The following is a 25,972-nucleotide window of genomic DNA, read 5'->3' as shown; positions in this document are numbered from 1 at the left end:
CTCGCAACACCAGGTACCCGGCTTCAATTCCAGCCTTGGGTAACTTTATGGAGTTTGCACATTCTTCATGTATCTGCGTGGATTTCCTCCAGGTGCCCCGGTTTCCTCCCACAGTCCAAAGATGTGCCGGTTAGGTGGACTAGCCATGATAAATTGACCCTTAGTGTCCAAAGGTTTTGTGGGATTACGGGTATAGTGCAGCGGAATAGGTCTCGGTAGGTTGCTCTTTCGGAGGGTCAGTGCAGACTTGGTGGACTGAATGGTCTTCTTCTCCACTGTGGTTCTTATGATTCTATGACAGTGAGGAGATAATCAGTTTTAGTGATGTTGGTCAGGAGAGTAATACTGGTCAGGACACGGTGGAGAACTCACCATCTCATACAGTTTTGGGATCATTCTTGTCCACCTGAGATGGGGCTCTCTTCCACTGAAATAACACTGCCAGTCTTGACCCTACCTCAGTCAAGCACCTACAGCCCTCACCGAAATCTCTGCTGCTCATGCCCGAACTTACACCGAGTCCCATTCACACAATAACGCTATACTCCCTGACTTACAACAGTTTCCTGTCTCGCAACACCTCAATTTTAAAATGTTCATTCCAAACCAAAGGTCAACTCTCCAAGGGGGACACTGGATCCTGCAGTACTGGGAGCGCTGGTGAGGAGGAGGAGGGCAATACATGGAAAGCGACAGAACAGGGCTGAATGGTGGAGATGTGAGGGAGGATGAAGGCTTATAAAGTCTGGATAATCTCAGAAGCTGAGCCTGTTAATCTCCATCCAAAACTGGCCTGGTCCCATTATCATGTCTATTCATGAGGTATGGCAAGTGGATGTCATGTGGTTCTGAGGGTCAGATGTAAAGGAGATTTCTTTTCGTATTCTGCAGACCAATGATGCCTTAGGAGCAACGTGGAACTGGCTGTACTTCATCCCACTCATTATCATCGGCTCGTTCTTCGTGTTGAACCTGGTGCTTGGAGTCCTGTCTGGGTAAGTGTAAACCTCTAAGCCAGATATCATCCAGTCCAGGGGGTCACTGTCTGCCTACACAGTACAGGGTGACAGGCCTCTATCTGCAAAATAATGCTGGACGGAGAAGCAAAATACTTCTCACAACATATCACTGCTCAGCTGCCATGTGATGGAGCTTGAGCTGGAAAGAGCCAGCTCCTGTCAATGAGGATTCAAAGGACAAAACCTACCCCAACAGATGTGTAAACTGGGAAAACATGTCACAGGAACGGAGTCCCATTGTGGGACAGTGCGTTACATAACCCATGAGTTTCTGATGGGGACAGTGAAGAGGGAACTTTACTCTGTATTTAACCCCGTGCTGTACCTGCCCTCGGAGTGCTTGATGGGGACAGCGTAGAGGGAGCTTTACTCTGTATCTAACCCCGTGCGATACCTGTCCTAGGAGTGTTAGATGGGGACAGTGTAGAGGGAGCTTTACTCTGTATTTAACCCCGTGCTGTACCTGTCCGAGGAGTGTTTGATGGGGACAGTGTAGAGGGTGCTTTACTCGGTGTCTACCCCGTGCTGTACCTGTCCTAGGAGTGTTTGATGGGGACAGCGTAGAGGGAGCTTTACTCTGTATATAACCCTGTGCTGTACCTGTCCTAGGAATGCTTGATGGGGACAGTGTAGAGGGAGCTTTACAATGTATCTAACCCCATACTGTACCTGTCCTAGGAGTGTTTGATGGGGACAACGTAGAGGGAGCTTTACGCTGTATCCAACCCCATGCTATACCTGTCCTAGGAGTGTTTGATGGGGACAGTGTAGAGGGAGCTTTACTCTGTATCTAACCCTGTGCTGTACCTGTCTTGAGAGTGTTTGATGGGGACTGTGTAGAGGGAGCTTTACTCTGTATCCAATCCCGTGCAGTACCTGTCCTAGGAGTGTTTGATGGGGACAGTGTAGAGGGAGCTTTACTTTGTATCTAACCCTGTGCTGTACCTGTCTTGGGAGTGTTTGATGGGGACAGTGTAGAGAGAACTTTACTCTGTATCTAACCCTGTGCTGTACCTGTCCTGGGAGTGTTTGATGGGGACAGTGTAGAGGGGGCTTTACTTTGTATCTAACCCCATGCTGTACCTGTCCTGGAGTGTTTGATGGGGACAGTGTAGAGGGAGCTTTACTCCATACCTAAGCTGAATCTAAATGTGCTTGAAATTGAGTATCTGAAATATTCCAATTTTGGTAATTTTATCTTTCGGACTGTTGAGCTATTAAGATGAATGAAGTTTTTACAGCTGTTTTTAAATGTTCTGCACTTCCCTGAGCTGGTCAGTGTTCACAATTACACATGCAGGCATTTTGCGTACCTGTTTGCCTTGGGCATAAATGTCGGCGATGGCACAAACTCTCGCGAGAATTAAAATTTGTGGTATGTATCGACGAGATTCCCCGGTGCATTGTTGTCGTCAATGATGTAATTAGTGTTCCAGCAGTGCTCCGCCATGCAATCAGGGAAGCCTATTAGCATATTTCAGCATATCGTTCACATATTTCACCACATGGTTAGCATATTTCACCTTATCATTCGCTTATTTCAGCATAGTAGGCCTTCCTGCAGCAATTCTTCACCAACGTTTAAAAATATGACTCCGAAGGCGTGACCTCACGTTTGTGCGTTTCCCGAAAGGTTTTTTAAATGGAGAACTGTACAACTCATTTCTGAGAGGTGAGCGTGCAGTTCGCCGCAGGCCAGCAATGAGTTCAGGAAGAGAGAGGACACTGGAAAGGGGGGGTCGGGTGGCCTTGCAAGCCAGCCACTGTTCAGGGCACTGGGTGGGGATTGTGGGGGGCACCCGCTACGGGGCTGGCGCTTCATGGAGGTGGTGAAATCTGGGGAGGCTGCAAAGTAGGGGATGAGGAAGGCACTGTGGCTGCACAGCGGGGTCAGGGAGGAAGGTTCTTCAGTGGGGGTGTGGTGGGAGCAGAAGCATTGAAAGGACCAGAGGGCAGTCGCCTATTCCGGAGAATGAGAAATGGTCTGGCCCTGAAGCGGGGGAACGAGTCAACGATGAGAGGGGAAGGAAGCCAGTGTTGAAGCTCACCCATCCTGAGGCTGAAATCTTCAGCTGATGGGCCTCTACCATCTCGAGTGGTGCTGCAACTCGAACAGGAAGCTTGTGCTGCTGGATTGGGTGGGTGTCCAGTAGACAAGGCCTGTATGGTCCACCACCATGCGGAGGAGTGGGGGGGGCAGTGGGGAGGGGTGCCTGTGAGTTCATGACTGAGCATGTTAACTCTAATACAGAGCCATGACATCAATGAACATACCTTTTGACTAACAGATTAGTGAGCTGCTAGTCTATTAACATTCGTCTAGTTTGGCAGACAAGCCAATTATGTCCACTAACTCAGCACCGATGAATGTGTGTGCCACTAATTACCGATCAGCAGTTAATCCTTTGCATTCTGACCTCCCCATTCTGTGAGTGCCATTGTTTTCCTTCAACATTTGCTGAGTGGGTAAGCTTATACACCTTCCCTGACAAAAAATGAAGGCTCCAAAGCTCAGCAGGGCACCCTGCCCCATTAAGTGTAGCTGTGGCATCTTCACAGGGTCCACTCCCTCCTCCCCCCACCCACCCCTGACAGGCTTGCACATCCGAACCCCCCCAAAAAAAACCACCACACAACCTTGACAGGCTTTCACACACAGCCTTGCAGTAATACAAGGGACAGATTCCTGTATCTCACATGAGAGCACAGGAGACAGGTGGGTTTCCAAAACTGTGACCACTTAGTCAGGCTAAGTGGGAAAGGATGATGTGGCGTCTTGTCCATTCTGGGAGTCTGTAAGGGAAAGGTCTTATTTTGATGGCTAACACAGTAGTCAGTGACCATCGAGACGCTGCTCCCAAGGGCGGATGGTCAAAGGGCTGAATCCTCAATCTCCACTCTTTCTCTTCCTCCCCTTGTAGTGAGTAGAGCAAGAGACTGGTGGAGCCTGTGGAACTGGGTATCATTCTTCTAGCGACAGAGGTCATCAAAGGAAGCATCTCGCTCTCCAGAGGCAGGAACAGAATCCTGTGGAGGAAGGGGTGACAGGACCTGCTCCGCTGCCACAGAAGGGATCTCAGACAGCATCCACTTGGAGGTGTCTTCTGCAGACCAGGATCTACAGATGGTGCATGACATTCCTGCAGATGAGCGAGAACCAGTGTCAGAGAAGACTTTGCCTGTCCAAGGAATGCATGGTGGCATAGTGGTTAGCACTGCTGTCTCACAGCGCCAGGGGACCCGGGTTCAATTCCGGCCTTGAACTCCTGTGTGGAGTTTGCATGCCCTCCCCTTGGCTGCATGGAGTTCCTCGGGGTGCCAAGGTTTCCTCCAGTCCAAAGATATGCAGGTTTGGTGGATTGGGAGAGTGGGTCTAGGTTTTGGAGGATCGGTGCAGACTCGATGGGCTCCTTCTACATTGTGAGCATTCTATAGATTATATAGACATGGTGGCTCATCTATGCCACTTTCAGGAGTTGGCGCCGCATGAACCTGGAGGAACACTGCCTGTGGCTTTGAACGTCATAGCCGCCCTCAACTTTTTACATGTCAGTGGTCTTTCATGGCACCAATGGTGACCATTGTGACATCTCACAGGCCTTCTCTCAGAAGTACATCAAGGGGATGACGGGCACACTACGAAAGATCTCACAACTACATCAATTTCGACCGGGACCAGGTTGCAATAGCCATGGGATTTGCCCAGATATCAGGCTGTCCACAAGTGCATGGAACTATTGACCGCTTCCACATGGCTCTCTGACCCCTCTGGCATCAGCGAGTTTATCAACCACAATGGCCTCTGCTCCCTCAGTGTTCAGCTCGTTTACAACCACACAAAGGTGTGTGCTCGGCTCCTGGGGCGTGTTCATGGCAGCCTCACCCTTAGTCACACATCCGATGTTTCTGAGGGAGCTCAATGGCTACGGGGTTGTCCTTGGGGACAAGGGGTACCCCTGAGGATGCGGCTGCTAATGCCTGTGCAGAGACCACAATGTGCAGCAGAGACGCGATCCAACAAAGCTTATGTTGCTAGTCACGCTTTGATACAGCAGGCCATCAGAATGCTGAAGATGTGTATCCGGTGCCTGGACCGGTCTGGTGGAACGCTGCAATACAATTCACAGAGGGTGTCGCACATTCTGGTTGTCTGCTGCGCCCTCCACAACCTGGTGTTTCAATAGGGTGAGGAGGTGGATGAGTAGAGTGGCACATCTCCTTTGATGAAGAGGACATTGAAGCGGATGATGAAGGGAGGTCCTGGAGGAAGTAGAGGCAGACCATCAGGCAGTGGCAATGGCCAGAAGGGCAGGAGAGCTCGGGACGCCCTCATAGCCTCCTGCTACATGGACTATCAGGATTAGGGCCAGTGGTTATATCCATTCAAGCTGATGCCCCTTCCTGTCTGACAGCTGGCAGCGCACACTCTCATGTCATGGGGAAGGAGCAGTTGCCCATAGTCCCAACATTGCTGGAGGATGATGATGATTTGGAGTGGGGACATTACATTGTTCCTCAAACAGCTGCTGCCAATGTTTGACTCCTGTCTAACTGAAGACAGCTCGCAAACTCTGTGACCAAGGTAATATCAAGGCGATGTTGCGTGGACAGTCTCCTCTCTCCTGATCTAGGCTCCTCCTTAGTTAGGGGTGTCCCTGCGGTTCAGTGGCACCAGAACCAGTGCTCACTTTTCATAAGGGTCTATCTGCTGGGCTCCATGCGCGGAGATCAGACATTCGCAATGACTGGGTAAGTAATGGCCCTGACCATTGTGGGGGATGTCCTCAATACCAAGGAGACACTGGCAGGATTGATTTGTTCTGTCACTGTGAGGGAATGCCAACCAATGAGCTGACAGCCTTGCTGAGAGGAGATGGCGGAGGCTCAGTGTGTGAGCATTACAACAAGGAGACATTTTCTGAGCAGGGAGCCACAGAGAGGTTGCAATGAGTGAGATTTATTTAATTGACAGAGGTAATTGATGACTTGCGTAGCTGCTCGTTATCTACAAATGCCGAACATCCATGCACACACTGTGCAACTAGACTGTCTTAACCTTTCTAATGCTGATGTTATGTCTTGGTGTATCCCCTGGATTCATAACAGAGGTGGGAGCTGCCTACTGTCGGACTCACCCTGTTGTCTGTGATGACCCTGGAGGGCTGAGACCTGGAGGGCACTACCCTGCTTTTGGTGTGTTGCTGTGTGGCAGTGGCATCCTCCTCGACCTGTAGGGCTGGAGCTGTTGCAGCCACAGGAAGCTGGCCCAGACACACCAGAGTCTCCTGGATGGAAGGTCCCCAGCTATGCACCAACTTTTCCTATTGTCATGTGAGAGTGCCTTTAAGAAATGGATGTTAAAGCAATGTACCTTTAAGAAATGCAGTTATGTCAGAGTGTGGGTGGAGCTGGGCTTTAGATCAGCCATTTTGCAGTTTTTCGTTTCAGTTTTAAAAGAGCTTGGGGGTGTCTGTGTTTGCAGTGAGCTGGATCTGCTGTGATCTCTGCCATGAAAGACTATCTCTGGATCATTTGGGTGATTTAAACTCATAAAAGTAATGCCTTTAACCTGATGTGCTTCTGTTTAAAAGTGTTAAGTCTCTTGGATGTTGAAAGGAATAACTGAAGGATTATTTAGTGTTGTATTATTTTCGGGGTTATCTTTGAAGTAAGGAGTGTTAAGTGATCCAATGTTTATTTAAAAGGTTAAGTTGAGTTCATGGAATAAACATTGTTTTGTGTTTAAAAACCCACGTGTCCATAATTGTAATCCCACTCCTAGGGAACAAGACGTGTGCTCGGAAAAGCAACAATAGCATTAAAGGGGGAGGTTGGTTGAACTCCATGATACATTTTGGGGTTCTGAAAACGCCGCTCCCATAACAATTGGGGCTCGAGGGGGATAAAAGTATACCTATTGGATTGGCTGTTGTGAACATAAAGACAGTGAAGGTTTGTTGCTTATCCGGTGTGGTATTTTAGTTTAAGTGGGGAGACTGTTGTGACCAATGGCTCTTTCGGAGGCTCAGAAGTTTTTGGCATTGGACGCGGTGACATATGATACCTTAAGGACAGAGACTAAAAACAGACTGGTGGATCTGGCAAAAACATTGCAGTTAACATTACCTGACAAAATGCAAAAAGATGAGGTAATTATGGTGGTGGTTAAGCATTTAAAGTGGCCTGAGATAGAGTTTGACTCATTGGAAATGGCAAAAATTCAGTTGCAAATTAAGCAAATGGAACATAAGAAAGAATTAAAGCGGCTTGAATACGAGAGAGAGAGAGAGGAAAAAGAGAGAGAAAGCGAGAGAGAGGAAAAAGAAAAGGAGAGTGAAGAAAGTAGAAAAAAAAGATTAGCCCGAGCAGAACAAAAAGAAAAAGAAAGGGAGATACAGAGCAGGAAAAAAGATAAAGAGAGGGAGTTTGAACTTCAGAAAATGGCCATGAAACATGACAATCAGTTAAAATTGGCAGACGTAAAGGGAAACGTACAGTTGGATGATAGTGATGAGGATAGTGAGAAAGAGCATCATAATCGAAGGCTTGGTGGGAATCTATTTAAATATGTCCAAGCATTGCCAAGGTTTGACGAGAAGGAAATGGAAGACTTTTTCATGTCATTTGAGAAGGTAGCTGAACAGATGAAATGGCCACAGGACATGTGGGTATTACTGATTCAAACAAAGCTGGTAGGTAGAGCTAATGAAGTGTTTACATCACTACCAGAGGAGGTATCTGGAACGTATGAGGACGTAAAGAAATCCATCTCAAGTGCATATGAGCCAGTGCCTGAAGCTTACAGACAAAGGTTTAGAAATTTAAGGAAAGAATTTGGTCACACATACATGTAGTTTGAAAGGCTCAAACAGAGTAATTTTGATAGGTGGAGAAGGGTTTTGAAAATAGACCAAACGTATGAAGTTCTCAGAGAAATTATACTTTTGAAGGAGTTTAAAAATTCAATTCCTGGTCTAGTGAGAACTCGTGGAAGAACAGAGGATTAAAACTGCGAGATTAGCAACAGAAATGGCAGATGATTATGAATTTGTTCATAAATCAAAGATTGGTTTCCGACATCAGTTTCAGCCGGTGAGGGATAGAAACTGGGGACATGAGAAATGCTCAAGTGGTAAAGGTAAAGGTGATCTGATGGGAGACAATGAAGAGAGTGTACCTCAGATTAAAAATTAAATCAAGGAGGGTGGAAAAGAGATGAAAAGTTTCAAATGTTTTCACTGTAATAAACTAGGCCATGTAAAGTCACAGTGTTGGTGGTTGAAGAAAAGCACTGGGAAGGCTGATGTGGTGAAACAGGATAAAACAGTGGGATTTGTTAGAGTGGTAAAGAAAAGCCCAAGGGAAGTGAAGGAGGTGCAAACGATTGTACAGCTTGTTCAAGAAGTAATTGTTAAGAAGGTGCCAGATGTCTTTAAAGTATTTACTTGTGTGGGTAAAGTTTGCTCATGTGTATCAGGAGGAGCAGGTAAAGAAGTCACAATTTTGAGAGATACAGGGGCTAGTCAATCTTTAATGGTAAGAGATGAGGAATTATATAGTTTGGGAAGAATGTTGCCAGAAAAGGTGGTGATATGTGGAATTCAGGGTGAGAGGAGTAGCATTCCATTATATAAGGTAAGGTTGGAAAGTCCAGTGAAGAGTGGTGAAGTGGTAGTAGCAGTAGTAGATAAACTATCTTGTCCAGGAATACAGTTTATCTTGGGTCATGATATAGCTGGATCGCAGGTGGGAGTGATGCCTACTATGGTTGATAAGCCAGTGGAAAATCAGACAGCTGAAGTGATAAAGGACGAATATCCTGGGATATTTCCGGATTTTGTAGTAACAAGGTCGCAAAGTCACAGGTTAAAGGAAGAGGAGAAATCAAAGAGTGAAGATGAAGTTGAAGTGCAATTATCAGAAACGGTTTTTGATCAGATGGTTGAAAAAGAACAAGAACAGGTGGAGGATGAGGCGGATATTTTTAGTTCAGGAAAATTGGCGGAGTTACAACAGAAAGATATAGAAATAAAACAAATATATCAGAAAGCATATACGGAAGAGGAATCTGAGAGTATACCAGAGTGTTATTATCGTAAAAGTGATGTCTTGATGAGAAAATGGAGACCTGTACATATGCAAGTGGATGAAAAGTGGGCAGAAGTTCATCAAGTAGTATTGCCGGTAGGGTATAGAAAGGAGGTGTTGTGAGTTGCACGTGAGGTACCAGTGGGAGGCCATTTGGGAATAAGGAAAACTCAAGCCAAAATCCAGAAACATTTTTATTCGCCTGGACTACATAAAGATGTAGTTAAATTTTGTCAATCATGTCACACAGGTCAAGTGATAGGGAAACCTCAAGAAGTGATAAAACCAACACCCTTAATATCCATTCCAGCATTTGAGGAACCTTTTACAAGGGTCCTAATCAATTGTGTTGGACTGCTTCCTAAAACAAAAGGTGGGAATCAATATCTTTTGACTATAATGGATGTGTCTACTAGGTTTCCAGAGGCCATTCCAGTACATAATATTACAGCTAAAAGGATTGTGGAGGAGTTACTTAAATTCTTTACTAGATATGGAACCCACAGAAATTCAATCGGATCAAGGATCAAATTTTACTTCAAAGTTATTCAAAGAAGTTATGGATAGCTTAGGAATAAAACTGCGTACCATCCAGAATCGCAGGGAGCGTTAGAAAGGTGGCATCAGACATTAAAGACAATGTTGAGGGCAAGGTGGCATTAGACATTAAAGACAATATTGAGGGCGTATTGTCAAGATTATCCAGAGGATTGGGATAAAGGAATTCCATTCGTATTGTTCGCAATTAGGGATGCACCTAATGAGTCTATCAAATTTAGTCCTTTTGAACTGATTTTTAGTCATGAGGTAAGTGGACCACTTACATTAATTAAGGAAAAATTGGTGGGTGAGAAATCGGAAATTACACTATTGGATTACATGTCAAATTTTAGGCAACAATTAAATAGAGCAGGTGAATTGGCTAGACAACATTTGAAAGTTGCACAAAATGTGATGAAACGGGTAGCGGACAAGGAATTCAAAGTTCGTAGTTTTGCCAGTGGGGATAAAGTTTTAATGTTGTGACCAGTGGTAGGGGAACCTTTAAAAGCTAGGTTTTGTGGACCGTATCAGATTGAAAGGAAATTAAGTGAGGTGACTTATGTGGTAAAAACACCAGATAGAAGGAAGACTCACCGAGTGTGTCATGTGAATATGCTTAAAAGGTACTTTGAAAGGGAAGGAGAGAAAAAGGAGGTTTTAATGATTCTAACTCAAAGTGATGAACCCAATCCAGATGACTGTGAATTTGACATACCTCAAATTAAATTGGAAAATGAGGATGTTCTTAAAAGTTGGGATGAATTGTTAAGTTACCTTCCAGAGGAAAAACAAACTGACCTGAAAGAGGTATTGATATCACATGGGCAAGTTTGTAGAGATAAATTGGGAAGTACTAAAATGGCTATACATGATGTAGATGTGGGAAATGCTGTTCCTATCAAACAACATCCATATAGACTTAATCCTTTAAAATTGGCACAGGTTAACAGAGAGATTGCGAGTATGCTGAAGAACGGCATAATTGAAGTGGGTTGCAGCCAATGGAGCTCACCCATAGTGATGGTACCTAAACCAGACGGTATCCAACGGTTGTGTGTGGACTATCGAAAGGTTACAATGCAGTTACAAGAACGGACTCTTATCCTATCCCGCGTTTGAAGGATTGCATTGAGAAATTGGGACTATCTGCTTTTATTTACAGCTTCCAGACATGGAACGAACATTTAAAACATCGTATGGAGTTCTTCGATCGACTTCAGGCGGCGGGTTTGGTGATGAACCTAGCCGAAAGTGAATTTGGAGAAGTCTGAATCACTTTCCTTGCGGAGTTTCCGATACCTTCAAGATGAAGGGAAATAATGTGATTTCTTAGCAAGAGTTGATTTGATCGAACAGTTGTGCAAACGTTTTGTGGCGTGATTACTCCACTGATGGAATTGCTGAAGAAACGTAAAAGAATTCATGCACAGCAGACTTTCAACAGGCATTTGACTGCCTGAAAGCTGTGTTCACCAATGCTCCTGTATTGGAGAATTGCAAGGGACTCTGTGGTCAGATTGAACTAAAGTATCTGATTCTAAAGAGAAATGCCGAGGATAGAGGAATGGATGGATTGTGCAGAGACTTTATTCAAAGAGACTGTCAATCGAGAAGGATTTTGGTTGGAGGAAGACGAACAAAGAAAAATGGACTATATTATTCTACCTATTTGCGCGTGTTGTTGTTTTTAAAAACGAAAAGGTATATTTACTGTGTGCATTTCTTAGTGGATGGTGCAAAAGTGAAAAATGAAACCATCTTGAAGTTGATGGTTTTTTTTTTCTTGGGGGGAGGTATCATGTGAGAGTGCCTTTAAGAAGTGGATGTTTAAGCAATGTACCTTTAAGAAATGCAGTGATGTCAGAGTGTGGGTGGAGCTGGGCTTTACATCAGCCATTTTGTGGTTTTTCGTTTCAGTTTGAAAAGAGCTTGGGAGTGTCTGTGTTTGTAGTGAACTGGATCTGCTGTGATCTCTGCCATGAAAGACTATCTCTGGATCATTTGGGTGATTTAAACTCATAAAAGTAATGCTTTTAACCTGATGTGCTTCTGTTTAAAGGTGTTAAGTCTCTTGGATGTTGAAAGGAATAAGTGAAGGATTATTTAGTGTTGTATTATTTTCGGAGTTATCGCTGAAGTAAGGGGTGTTAAGTGATCCAATGTTTATTTAAAAGGTTAAGTTGAGTTCATGGAATAAACATTGTTTTGTGTTTAAAAACCCACGTGTCCATAATTGTAATCCCACACCTGGAAAACAGCTGTGTGCTCGGAAAAGCAACAATAGCAGTCAAGGGGCAGGTTGGTTGAACTCCATGATACATTTTGGGGTTCTGAAAACGCCTCTCCCATAACACTATCCATGAGTGCTCGAGGGCCCCTGGCTTCCTCCTTGGGATCAAAGGGCAGCTGGAGTGAGGTTGAGAAGCCCCGCCGTCCTCTGGTGCTGGCACCTTTAGATGCCCACAAGTGCCTACACCACGAGGTTCATGCCCTCCACCAGTACAGGGCTGAGGTTCTGCACCAAGGTCTCCACTGCAGCCGCCACCCTCGCATGTTGACCTGGCTGCCATAGTGTGTCAGTATGATCTCCTTGGACAGGAGACGTTGGGACTCCTCCTGTTGGCCTTTCAATCTGAGGAGTGTGGTTGGCATCCCTTTCTGATGTTCCCAACTTTGCCTTTGCAGCGCCAGCAACTGAGGCATGACTGAATCCAAAGGCTCGTCATCTGGCCTCCAGCAATTCTCCGAGTGCAGGCACCCTGCGACATCCCTGCCTCAGCCTGCTGTGGATCAGAAAAAATGAGTTACTCACCAGTCCAAAGCTTCTCTAACACTGAGCCCCACTTGGGTGTGTGTCTCTGCAGTGGTGTAGGATGTGGGTGAAAGCTGTGATGCCTCTTCTATCTCAATATCCAACAATTCTATCTCAACATCCAACAATTCATTCTCGCTGGTGTCTGGGGTGGACTCTAGTGCCTGACTGGTGAAGACACTGGGCTACTCCCTTGATGTGCCTGTGAGAGAAGGGCGATGTTATTAGTGCTTGCAGGATAGAAGAGACGAGACTCAAGTTAGGTTGGTGTGATGGATGATGGTGTTCTGGGTCTTCACTCGATATTTTAGCGCCCACCTCGCCCTCAGCACAGGAGCAATTCTCTTCTTCACTGGCCAGCTGGAGTGCTTTCTCCTCGAATGCTGAGGGGATTTTCTAACTTAGGCATCCCTCATCTGTCTGGGATCTCTCCCGCCTGTTGTGAGCCAGCTTTTCCTGCAAGAAACAAGGTGAGGAGAATGTAAGCAGGTGGAGTGTTTGGGAGAGTGTTTGGTGGTACCCATTATAACAATTTAATAATAATCTTTATTGTCACAAGTAGGCTTACATTAACACTGCATTGAAGTTACTGTGAAAATCCCCTAGTCGCCACATTCCGCCGCCTGTTCGGGTCACAGAGGGAGAATTCAAAATGTCCTAACTACCTAACAGCACGTCTTTCAGGACTTGTGGGAGGAAACTGGAGCACCCGGAGGAAATCCACGCAGACACAGGGAGAACGTGCAGACTCCACACAGACAGTGACCCAAGCCGGGAATCGAACCCTGGAGCTGTGAAGTAACAGTGCTAACTACTGTGCAACCTTGTCGCCCTTTGAGCCGGTAGTGAGTGAGCTCCCTGTAGCTGTGTGATGGGTGTGGGTGGGTGGTGGTGACAGACAAGAAGAGTGACTTACCCCAGCTGAAGCTGTCTGCTTGTCGGCTGAAAATATAGTGGGACAAAAAAATCCAGAAGATTTGCCCACTGTCTCTGCTTTTGGGTATGGGAGTTATTGGGCATGGCGGGACATCTCTAGGCCCTTCAGAGGGTTGGTGGGGGGAGTGGGCGTTACAATATCTCCCGCTGACAAACCTATCGTAATAATGACAGGGACTGAGACCTTGGCCTAATATGCCCACTCTAACTCCCTTCTGGTCCCACAGTGAATTTGCCAAAGAAAGGGAGAGGGTGGAGAACAGGAGGTCGTTCCTGAAACTCCGGAGGCAGCAGCAGATTGAACGGGAGCTCAATGGCTACCGAGCCTGGATCGACAAAGCAGGTGAGTGTCGAGGTTCCTGGTGCATACCCCGTCGGCTGTTAGCTTCCGGCTGCTGCTGAGTAAAGATTCAAGAGTTCTGCTCCTTTTCACAAACACCTTTATTTTCCTTGAACACAGCTCTGTACAAAACTCTTGTCACCACATCACATGCTCCCAAAGACCACCTGCAGCCTCTTTACATATTATTGGATACTTAACATCAATGAGACATCTAATTGGAATGACTCTCAACACATTCCTTAACAGTCTCCCTTTCCTTGGAGAAAAAAAATTGGTGAAAACAAAATTACAAGAAAGTCAAAAACACACACAGTTTTGGAAGAAAAAACCCCCAAAACAAACAAACAGTCACAGAAACAGGTGCCCTTCATTAACATATCCAAAGTTTCTGTAAACTAGCCCCACTTTTCATAAAACAGCCGGACAATTGATAGCTCCTGTTGCCCCATTTAATTTTTGCTATCTCCCTCCGCCCAACATCTGCTTGAAACTTGCGATGTCTATCCTAAACCTTTTCTCACTCAAACTTTTTGTAGAGTGCACATTTTCCCACAGGGATTTATTGTCAATGTGACACTCAATGGGTATGTTACCCAAATCCCCTCATCCCAAAATGTCTGTCAATATCTGAGATATATAAAAAGCCATATCCACCACCTCTACAAGACTTAACATCTCAGCAGCCAAAGTGCTTTTGACCACTCTCCTTATTTTCTTTGTTTCCCACACCATTGTTCCCCAAAAGGAAAATTCTAAAACCTCCTGCGCTTGAAACCTCATCACAAAAATTTGCAGAGGGCCCATCACTATAAATTATGAGTTTCAAGTGCCTAAGATCGCCTAAAACCGGGAACCTCAAAACATACCCCTGCATTTTTAGTTTGACCAACGCTGTATTTGCTCACATTAGGATCATTCATTTTTGTACTCAACACTAAGACATTAAAACTCACGTCCGGTCTAGTCTGTCTACCTAACCAATTCAGTTGCCCAATTAAACTATGCAGTTGCTCTTTTTCCATCTTTGAAACCACTGCATCGTTTTGTGAAACCTGACCAGGACTAATTGCTATTGGGCTAATGCTCTCCAAATAAGATTGCTGATGTGAAGTTGCACCTAACTTAGTCTGTCCGATTTCCAATCCAATATATTTAAATGCACTGGAAACCTGACTTCCAACCCTGAATTCTTTCCTCAATACAGAGATTGCAATAGCTTAGAAATCACTAGTCCCACCTCACAAAAAATAATCGACGTGCATCATAAAGATGCCAGAAAGATTTCCTTTATAGTGCCAGTAAAACAGTGCCGGATCCGCTTTCAACTTAACTTTAGCAAAACTGAACTTACCGAAAAATACCAGACTCTAGACGCATCATTTAATCCATATACACATTTGTTCAACTTCCAGAGTACCCCATCTGAGTTGGTTGCCTCTTTAGGAGGACGGAGAAAAATGTCTCTCTGAAGCTGATGCCCCTGTAAAAAGGCAGCTTTTATATCTATAGATTTACATTCCCATGCCTTTGTGGCTAATAGAGCCAAGAAGATCTTTAAAATAACCTTTCCTGCCGTAGATGAATCTATCCTTTGTTATGGGCCAGGGCTTAGAGAACCCCAAAGTGTATCATGGAGTTCACCTGACCCACAACTTTTAATAGATTGTGGTGTGGGGAGCACATGGCCCACTCTAAAGGTGTGGTACAGCAGAAATGGAAAAGTATTTTTTAAAGCAAAACAATGTTTATTCTATGAACTCAAGTTCACCTTTTTAAAACATGCATTGAACATCTTAGCAACCATCAATTCAAATACAACCCCCAAAGAATACAACACTAAGTAATCCTTAATAACTTCCCAAACAACGTCCAGAAAAAAAAAACACCTTTTAACAGAAGCACATTAGGTTTACATTCACTACTGAGAACATTTATAATTCTGAATTCACCAAATGGTCAAGAAGATAGTCTTTTCATGGCAGAGAGATCAACAGTACATCTGCTCTGTCTGGCTTCAGCTCCAACACTGAAAACAAAACTAAAACACACCCTGCAGCAAACAGCCTAAAACAAAAGTAAAAAGATGACAGACAGCCCAGCTCCACACACTCTCTGACATCACTGCAGTAGTAAACATCCATTTCTTAAAGGTACTCTTACTACAGATATTTATATACACACCCATTTATAAACACCCATTTCTTAAAGGTACTCTCACATGACACCTTAAATCCTGATCTTCTAAGTTTTCTTCAAATCCCCTTGCCACAAGCCTAGCCTTTGCATAATAAGTTCCATCCGGAAGAACCTTTTCCGTGCAAATCCATCTGTGGGATGGAGTTCTTTGTCCCCTATCCAGTACTTCCGTGTATACTCCAAATTCACTGCAGTTCGTGCTTTGAGAATTTTCATCTAATTTATTGGAAGCCACCAAAATCTCACGTGTGGGCTTCTACTCCTGGTAGCATTCATAGTCTTACCCATGTTCCGAGACCTTGACAAACTATGCCCCCTTTCCCGCCTGGTATCTCATTCTGTACTGCTACTGCTTGATCTTTCCTTTCTGCTGTGCGATGTTCTTTCAATAGTTCTCGACCTTTTCCTGCGAACCTGTTCACTATCCGATGTACTATCTGAACTGGCACTGCATTTCTGTGCCCTCCAATTTTGAACTTCGTGTTCCCAATCCATTGTCTTGTCACCCTCCCCTAAATGCTGTACATTCAACCAGTGTTTATACTTTTCAGTGGCCTTCCTGCTCTACTACTAACAGTTGCATCCTTCCATTGACTAGACCCTTCAGGCAAGTCTGTCACTTTCGTACCAACATTTGGGAGTTGTCCTTTTGGAAATATGGCTTGTTCTAATTCAACATAAATATTGTGTTCCTGTACAGAAACCCTGTCTATATCAGTTAACTGGTCCTCATAGTTCTGTAACACGTGCATACCAGATGACCCTGGTCCCTCATCATGTCTGTCTGCTCTGTCTAAATTTGAAAATTTGTAATCTGCTCCCATTATCCTTGATGAATGTACCCTAATAGTCTGATTGACATATTGCAAAACAATTGTTTTGCTTCTATGCCTATGATCTTCACTGGGCCTTTCCATTCATTACAATTGTCTCTCTTTCTGCCAAAGGTTTCCACAGTACGTCGTCTATTACAGCATGGTTTCTTGCACACCCACCATTACGAAATGGGCTTTCCGCAGCCGTATTCATAACTGTGATATTCACATTTTCACACATATCCCTCAACTCATCATTAGCAAATTCTCCCCCATTGTCTGTAAGGAATTTTGCCAGTGTGCCCATTCCTCTCCCTCTCCATTTTATCCACGATTTGATCCTGAATTGCTCTCTTTTCTTTACTTCGTACAATCGTTGATTGACTAAATCTGGTGACTAAATCTACAAGATGCAAAATAAATATGTTGTTGGCTTTATCCCAGATCTTAAGGTCCATGGCCACAATGTTGTTAAAATCCCTAACCAAAGGTAGGGTTACTATCGGTCGTGATGGTGTCCTTCTGTACTTCTTACAAACCTCACAGCGATCACTAACCTGTTCTATCAGCTTTGCATAGTCTTCATCCCTTACCCCTGCATCCTTTAATACATTTTTCAGCCTCCCAAGGAGACAGATGCGCAAATTGCCTGTGCAGTTTTAATACAACAATCTTTTTATCAGCTAAAGTCCCATTTTCAGCTGCCAATAACACATCCTTAAGAACTGTACCTGAAATATTATTTATCAGTAATGGAATACAATAGTGTCCCGACTGTGTAAATTGTAAATGCACCGTTTTTCCAAAAACTGTTGCCTTATCCTGTTCCATATCCAGTTTCATGTGTGCTTTCTTCATTGACGGTCTGCTCAAAAGCAAAGGTATCTCACTTGATACAACATCTGTGCTAATGAAATGATTCACTCTGGCAATATTGCAAGGGATCACCACTCTTTTCAGCGACTTTATTATCATCCCCAAACCTGAAACTTGTGGAACTTTCAAATTCTTTAACCTTGTTACGATTTTCAGCATTCAAAGAGTCCAGGTAACATTTTAACCAGTCAATTCCACACACAGTAGATGTGCAGCCACTGTCCAATACAGCACAATTGAAGGACTCTGCAACCAATACTCTCATTACCAGAGTAAAACTGCTCGTTCGCTTTCTGGTCACTATCTTTTTCCTCTTCTGACTCTTCCGTGGCATGTGTTATGGGCGAGGCATTTTCAGAACCCCAAAATGTATCATGGAGTTCAACCAACTTCCCCCTTTAATGGATTTGTTGCTTTTCCGAGCACACGGCTTTTTCCCTCGGTGTGGGATTACAATTATGGACACGTGGGTTTTTAAACACAAAACACTGTTTATTCCATGAGCTCAACTTAACATCTTAAATAAACATTGGATCTCTTAACACCCCTTACTTCAAAGATAACTCAGAAAAAATTGCAACAGGAAATAATTCCTCAAAATGTTCCTTCAAACTTCCAAGAGACTTAACACCTTTAAACAAAGTCACATCAGGTTAAAGGATATAGATTTTTTCTGTAGAATGGCAGAGACTATTGCAAACTGGTTTTCTACTTTTAAACTGCTCTCAGCAAAACCAGCCAGGCACTTTTTAGCTGCTCTCAGCAAAATCAAACTGCAAAACTTGCAGCTCTCTGGAAACACACAGTCACTGCTTTTAAACTGAAACTAAAAACCTGCAAAACACAGACTGCAAAATGGCTGAACTGAGCTGAGCCCCACCCATTCACTGACAGCACTGTTTTCTTAAAGGTACTTTGCTTAAACATCCATGTCTTAAAAGTACTCTCACATGACACCTCCTCCCAAGAAAAAAAATAAACCATCAACTTCAAGACAGTTTCATTTTTCACTTTTGCACCATCCACTAAGAAATGTACACAGTAAATATACCTTTTCGTTTTTAAAAAAACAACACATGCAAACAGGTATAATAATAAAGTCCATTTTCCTTTGTTCTTCTTCCTCCAACCAAAATCCTTCTCGATTGACAGTATCTTTGAACAAAGTCTCTGCATGATCCATCCATTCCTCTATTCCTTGGCATTTCTCTTCAGAATCAGATACTTCAGTTCATTCTGACCACAGAGTCCCTTGCAATTCTCCAATACAGGAACATTGGTGATCACAGCTTTCAGGCAGTCAAATGCCTGTTGAAAGTCTGCTGTCCATTGACATTTTTTAGGTTCCTTTAGCAAGTCCATCAGTGGAGTAATCACACCACAAAACCTTTGCACAGCTGTTCGATCAAAGCCTTTCATGCTAAGAAATCGCATTATTTCCCTTCGTCTTGAGGATAACGGAAACTCCGCAAGGAAATTGATTTGGGCTTCTCCAAATTCACTTTCGGCTAGGTTCATCATCAAACCCGCCACCTGAAGTCGATCGAAGAACTCCATACGATGTTTTAAATGTTCGTTCCATGTCCGGAAGTTGAAAATAAAAGCAGATTGCCCCACTTTCTCAATGCAATCCTTCAAACGTGGGCTAGGATAAGAGTCCATTCTTGTAACATCATTCAACTTTCTATAGTCCACACACAACCGTTGGGTACCGTCTGGTTTAGGTACCATCACTATGGGTGAGCTCCATTGGCTGCAACCCACTTCAATTATGCCATTCTTCAGCAGACTCTCAATCTCTTTGTTAACCTTGCCAATTTTAAAGGGTTAAGTCTATATGAATGTTGTTTGATAGGAACAGCATTGCCCACATCTACATCATGTATAGCCATTTTAGTACTTCCCAATTTATCTTTCCAAACTTGCCCATGTGATATCAATAACTCTTTCAGGTCAGTTTGTTTTTCCTCTGGAAGGTAACTTACAAAGAACAAAGAACAAAGAACAAAGAAATGTACAGCACAGGAACAGGCCCTTCGGCCCTCCAAGCCCGTGCCGACCATACTGCCCGACTAAACTACAATCTTCTACACTTCCTGGGTCCGTATCCTTCTATTCCCATCCTATTCATATATTTGTCAAGATGCCCCTTAAATGTCCCTATCGTCCCTGCCTCCACTACCTCCTCCGGTAGTGAGTTCCAGGCACCCACTACCCTCTGCGTAAAAAACTTGCCTCGTACATCTACTCTAACAATTCATCCCACTTTTTAAGAACATTCTCATTTTCCAATTTAATTTGAGGTATGTCAAATTCACAGTCATCTGGATTGGGTTCATCACTTTGAGTTAGAATCATTAAAACCTCCTTTTTCACTCCTTCCCTTTCAAAGTACCTTTTAAGCATATTCACATGACACACTCGGTGAGTCTTCCTTCTATCTGGTGTTTTTACCACATAATTCACCTCACTTAATTTCCTTTCAATCTGATACGGTCCACAAAACCTAGCTTTTAAAGGTCCCCCTACTGCTGGTAACAACACTAAAACTTTATCCCCACTGGCAAAACTACGAACTTTGAAATTCTTGTCCGCTACCCGTTTCATCACATTTTGTGCAACTTTCAAATGTTGTCTCGCCAATTCACCTTCTCCATTTAATCGTTCCCTAAAATTTGACACGTAATCCAATAGTGTAATTTCCGATTTCTCACCCATCAATTTTTCCTTAATCAATTTAAGTGGTCCTCTTACCTCATGACCAAAAATTAGTTCAAAAGGACTAAATTTGGTAGACTCATTAGGTGCATCCCTAATTGCAAACAATACGAATGGGATTCCTTTATCCCAATCCTCTGGAGAATCTTGACAATACGCCCTCAACATTGTCTTTAATGTCTGATGCCACCTTTCTAACGTTCCCTGCGATTCCGGATGGTTCGCAGTTGATTTAAATTGTTTTATTCCTAAGCTATCCATAACTTCTTTGAATAACTTTGAAGTAAAATTTGTTCCTTGATCCGATTGAATTTCTGTGGGTAGTCCCTATCTAGTAAAGAACTGAAGTAACTCCTCCACAATCCTTTTAGCTGTAATATTATGTACCGGAATGGCCTCTGGAAACCTAGTCGACACATCCATTACAGTCAAAAGATATTGATTCCCACTTTTTGTTTTAGGAAGCGGTCCTACACAATCGATTAGACCCTTGTAAAAGGTTCCTCAAATGCCAGAATGGGTATCAAGGATGTTGGTTTTATCACTGCTTGAGGTTTCCCTATCACTTGACATGTGTGACATGATTGACAAAATTTAACTACATCTTTATGTTGTCCAGGCCAATAAAAATGTTTCTGGATTTTAGCTTGAGTTTTTCTTATTCCCAAATGACCTCCCACTGGTACCTCATGTGCAACTCGCAACACCTCCTTTCTATACCCTACTGGCAATACTACTTGATGAACTTCTGCCCACTTTTCATCCTCCTGCATAAGTAAAGGTCTCCATTTTCTCATCAAGCCATTACTTTTACGGTAATAACACTCTGGTATACACTCAGATTCCTCTTCTGTGTATGCTTTCTGGTTCATCCGGTTTATTTCTATATCTTTCTGTTGTAACTCCGCCAATTTTCCTGAACTAAAAATATCCACCTCAACCTCCACCTGTTCTTGTTCTTTTTCAACCATCTGATCAAAAATCGTTTCTGATAATTACACTTCAACTTTATCTTCACTCTTTGATTTCTCCTCTTGTCTTAACCTGTGACTTTGCGACCTTGTTAATACAAAATCCGGAAATATCCCAGGATATTCGTCTATCGAAAATCAGCTGTCTGATTTTCCACTGGCTTATCAACCATAGTAGGCATCACTCCCACCTGCGATCCAGCTATATCATTACCCAAGATAAACTGTATTCCTGGACAAGAAAATTTCTCTATTATTCCTACTACCACTTCACCACTCTTCACTGGACTGTCCAACCTCACCTTATATAATGGAACGCTATTCCTCTCACCCTGAATTCCACATATTACCACCTTTTCTGGCACCTTCTTCCCAAACTACATAACTCCTCATCTCTCACCGTTAAAGATTGACTAGCTTCCGTATCTCTACAAATTGTGACTTCTTTTTTTAAAAAAAATAATTTTTATTAAAGTTTTCACCAAAATATCAACAACAAAATGTAAAAGGAACCCAATAAAATTAAATACAAAACAAAACAAAACAACCCAGTGCCCCCCTTCCTCCCTATACATAAATAATATATTAACACCCGCCGAAACACACAGCAAACATAGCAAATATATACACCCCCTCAGATCCCCCAGTATAGACAAACAAAAATAAAATAGAACCCACCCCCCCTCCCCCCCGGGTTACTGCTGCTGCTGACCATTGTCTACCGTTCTGCCAGGAAATCCAAGAACGGTTGCCACCGCCTGAAGAACCCTTGCACCGATCCCCTTCAGGCAAATTTCACCCTCTCCAATTTAATAAACCCCGCCATATCGTTGATCCAGGAGTCCACGCTTGGGGGCCTCGTGTCCTTCCAATGAAGAAGAATCCTTCGCCGGGCAACCAGGGACGCAAAGGCCAGAATACCGGCCTCTTTCGCCTGCTGCACTCCCGGCTCCTCTCCAACCCCAAATATTGTGAGCCCCCAGACCAGTTTGACCCTCGACACCATCCTCGCTACGCCCTTCCAAAATTCCTCCAGCGCTGGGCATGCCCAGAACATATGGATGTGGTTTGCTGGGCTCCCTGAGCACCTAACACACCTGTCCTCACCCCCCAAAAACCGGCTCGTCCTTGTCCCGGTCATGTGTGCCCTGTGCAGCACCTTAAACTGTATGAGGCTGAGCCTCGCGCACAAAGAGGAAGAGTTCATCCTCCCTAGGGCATCTGCCCACGTCCCCTCCTCAATCTCCTCCCCCAACTCCTCCTCCCATCTATCTTTCAGCACCTCCACCGAGGCCTCCTCCTCCTCCTGCATCACCTGGTATGTTGCCGAGATCTTCCCCTCTCCAACCCAAGCCCCCGAGAGCACCCTGTCCTGTACCATGCGTGGCATCAGCGGGAATTCCACCACTTGCCACCTGGCAAACGCCCTTACCTGTAGATACCTAAAAGCGTTTCCCGGAGGGAGCCCGTAGTTCTCCTCCAGCTCACTCAGGCTCGCGAACTTCCCATCCACAAACAGGTCCCCCAACCTTCTTATCCCTGCCCTGTGCCAGCCCGAAAACCATCCATCTATTCTCCCGAGGACAAACCGGTGGTTCCCCCGTATCGGGGTCCATACCGAGGCCCCCACTTCTCCTCTGTGCCGCCTCCATTGCCCCCAAATTTTGAGGGCAGCCGCCACCACCGGGCTCATGGTATACCTCATTGGAGGGAGCGGCAGCGGCGCCGTTGCCAGCGCCTCCAGACTCGTACCCTCACAAGACGCCGTCTCCAGCCTCTTCCATGCTGCCCCCACCCCCTCCATCATCCACTTGTGCACCATCGTCGCATTGGCGGCCCAGTAGTATCCACAGAGGTTGGGCAACGCCAGACCCCCCCATCCCTACTCCGCTCCAGGAATACCCTTCTCACCCTCGGAGTCCCTCGTGCCCACACAAACCCCGTTCTGCTCCTGTTGACCCGCCTAAAGAAGGCCTTCGGGATAAGAATGGGGAGGCACTGGAACAGGAACAAAAACCTTGGAAGCACCGTCATCTTGACTGACTGCACCCTACCTGCCCGGGACAGTGGCAACGCGTCCCACCTCTTAAACCCCTCTGCCATTTGCTCCACCAGCCTCGTGAAATTAAGTCTATGCAGGGCCCCCCAGCTCCTGGCCACCTGGACCCCCAAATACCTGAAGCTCCCCTCCGTCCTTTTTAGTGGGAGCTCGCCAATCCCCCTCTCCTGGTCCCCTTGGTGATCCACAAACAACTCACTCTTCCCCATGTTGAGCTTGTACCCTGAGAAATCCCCAAACTCCCTGAGGATCCTCATTACCTCCGGCATTCCCCCCACCGGGTCCGCCACATATAGCAGCAAATCGTCTGCATTGAGCGACACCCTATGCTCCTCCCCACTGCGCGCCAGCCCCTCCAGTTCCTCGACTCCCTCAGTGCCATAGCCAGGTGTTCAATCGCCAGCGCGAAGAGCAGGGGGGACAAGGGACACCCCTGCCTCGTCCCTCGATGCAACCAAAAGTACTCAGACCTCCTCTTGTTCGTGGCCACACTCGCCATCGGGGCCTCATACAACAGTCTAACCCACCTGTCGAACCCCTCCCCAAATCCGAACCTCTTCAGCACCTCCCACAAGTACCACCACTCTACCCCATCGAAGGCCTTCTCACCGTCCATCGCCGCCACTATCTCCGCCTCCCCCTCCCTCGCCGGCATCAGAATAACGTTCAGGAGCCTCTGCACATTCGCGTTCAACTGCCTCGCCTTCACAAACGCCGTCTGGTCTTTGTGGATGACCTGCGGCACACAATCCTCAATTCTCGTGGCTAAGACCTTCGCCAGCACCTTGGCAGCTACATTTAACAATGAAATCGGCCTGTAAGACCCACACTGCAGGGGATCCTTGTCCCGCTTCAGGATCAAGGAGATCAGTGCCCGGGACATCGTCGGGGGCAACGCCCCCCCCCCTTGCCTCATTGAAGGTCCTAACCAGCAACAGGCCCAACAGGTCCACATACTTTTTGTAAAATTCGACCGGGAAACCGTCCGGCCCCGGTGCTTTCCCCGCCAGCATGCTCCCTATCCCTTTGGCCAGCTCCTCCAACCCAATTGGGGCCCCTGATCCTGCCACCAGTCCCTCCTCCACCTTCGGGAACTTCAGTTGGTCCAGAAAGCGGCCCATTCCTCCCTCCTCCAGTGTGGGCTCGGACCGATATAGTTCCTCATAAAAGTCCCTGAAGACCCCATCGATGCCAACCCCACTCCGCACCACACTCCGCCCCCACCCCCCACCCCCATCCTTAACTCCCCCAATCTCCCAAGCTGCGTCCCGCTTCCGAAGCTGATGCGCCAGCATCCGACTTGCCTTTTCCCCATATTCATAAATCGCCCCCTGGGCCTTCCTGCACTGCGCCACCGCCTTCCTGGTGGTCAACAGGTCGAATTCGGCCTGGAGGCTACACCCCTCCCTCAACAGTCCCTCCACCGGCACCTCCTCATCATCTCCCCCACCAGCCTCTCCCTCTCCCTCTGCTCTCTCCTCTCCTTGTGGGCCCTAATGGAGATCAGCTCTCCCCTAACCACTGCCTTCAGCGCCTCCCAGACCATCCCCACTCAGACCTCCCCGCTATCGTTGGCCTCCAGGTGTCTCTCTATGCTTTTCGGACCCGCTCGCTCACCTCCTCGTCCGCCAACAGCCCCACCTCCAAGCGCCACAACGGGCGCTGGTCCCTTTCCTCACCCAGCTCTAGGTCTACCCAATGCGGGGCATGATCCGAAATGGCTATCGCCGAGTACTCGGTATCCTCTACTCTCGCAATCAGCGCCCTGCTCATTACAAAAATGTCGATCCGGGAATAGGCCTTATGAACGTGCGAGAAGAATGAAAATTCCCTAGCCCCCAGCCTTGCAAATCTCCAAGGGTCCACCCCCCCCCCCATCTGGCCCATAAACCCCCTCCGCACTTTAGCTGCCGCCGGCCTCCTACCCGTCCTAGACCTGGAGCGATCCAGTGCCGGATGCAACACCGTGTTCAAGTCCGCCCCTATTATCAGGCCCCCCACTTCCAAGTCCGGGATCCGACCCAACATGCGCCGCATAAAACCCTCACCGTCCCAGTTCGGGGCGTACACGTTGACCAGCACCACCCTTTCCACTTGCAGCTTACCACTTATCATTATGTACTTGCCGGCATTGTCTGTCATAATGCTCGACGCCTCGAACGACACCCTCTTTCCCACCAAGATCGCCACCCCCCGACTTTTGGCATCCAGCTCCGAATGAAACACCTGGCCTACCCACCCCTTCCTCAATCTTAACTGGTCTGCCACCTTCAGGTGTGTCTCCTGGAGCATGACCACATCCGCCTTCAGCCCCTTCAGGTGTGCTTAACCGGCCCGTTCAGCCCCTTACGTTCCAGGTTATCAGCCGGACCAGGGGGCTACCCGCTCTCCTCCCCCGCCGACTAGCCATAATCCCTCCTCGGCCAGCCACGCACCGCGCCCCACGCCCGGCCCGATCCCCACGGCGGCAGGCCCCCATCCCAACCCCCTCTACTCGCTCCAGCTCCCCCTTGACCATACCAGCAGCAACTTGGTTCCCCCCCACCCCACCCACCACCCCCCAGCTAGGACCCCTCCTAGCTGCATTGCTCCCCCC

General features: G+C 46.0%; 1 protein-coding gene across 1 annotated transcript in view; it reads left to right on the top strand.

The window, feature by feature from the left end:
* LOC140426708 (probable voltage-dependent R-type calcium channel subunit alpha-1E) overlaps window positions 1–25,972 on the top strand; it is a 1,526,345-nt gene that overhangs the window by 953,226 nt on the left and 547,147 nt on the right. The window contains exons 9-10 of the mRNA XM_072511794.1: window positions 892–995; window positions 13,626–13,741. Of these exons, the coding sequence (XP_072367895.1) occupies window positions 892–995; window positions 13,626–13,741 (220 nt within the window). The remainder of the gene's footprint in view (window positions 1–891; window positions 996–13,625; window positions 13,742–25,972) is intronic.

This window comes from Scyliorhinus torazame, chromosome 7, assembly GCF_047496885.1.
Source record: "Scyliorhinus torazame isolate Kashiwa2021f chromosome 7, sScyTor2.1, whole genome shotgun sequence".
Lineage (NCBI taxonomy): Eukaryota > Metazoa > Chordata > Chondrichthyes > Carcharhiniformes > Scyliorhinidae > Scyliorhinus > Scyliorhinus torazame.
This window is presented reverse-complemented; position numbering and strand designations above follow the sequence as displayed.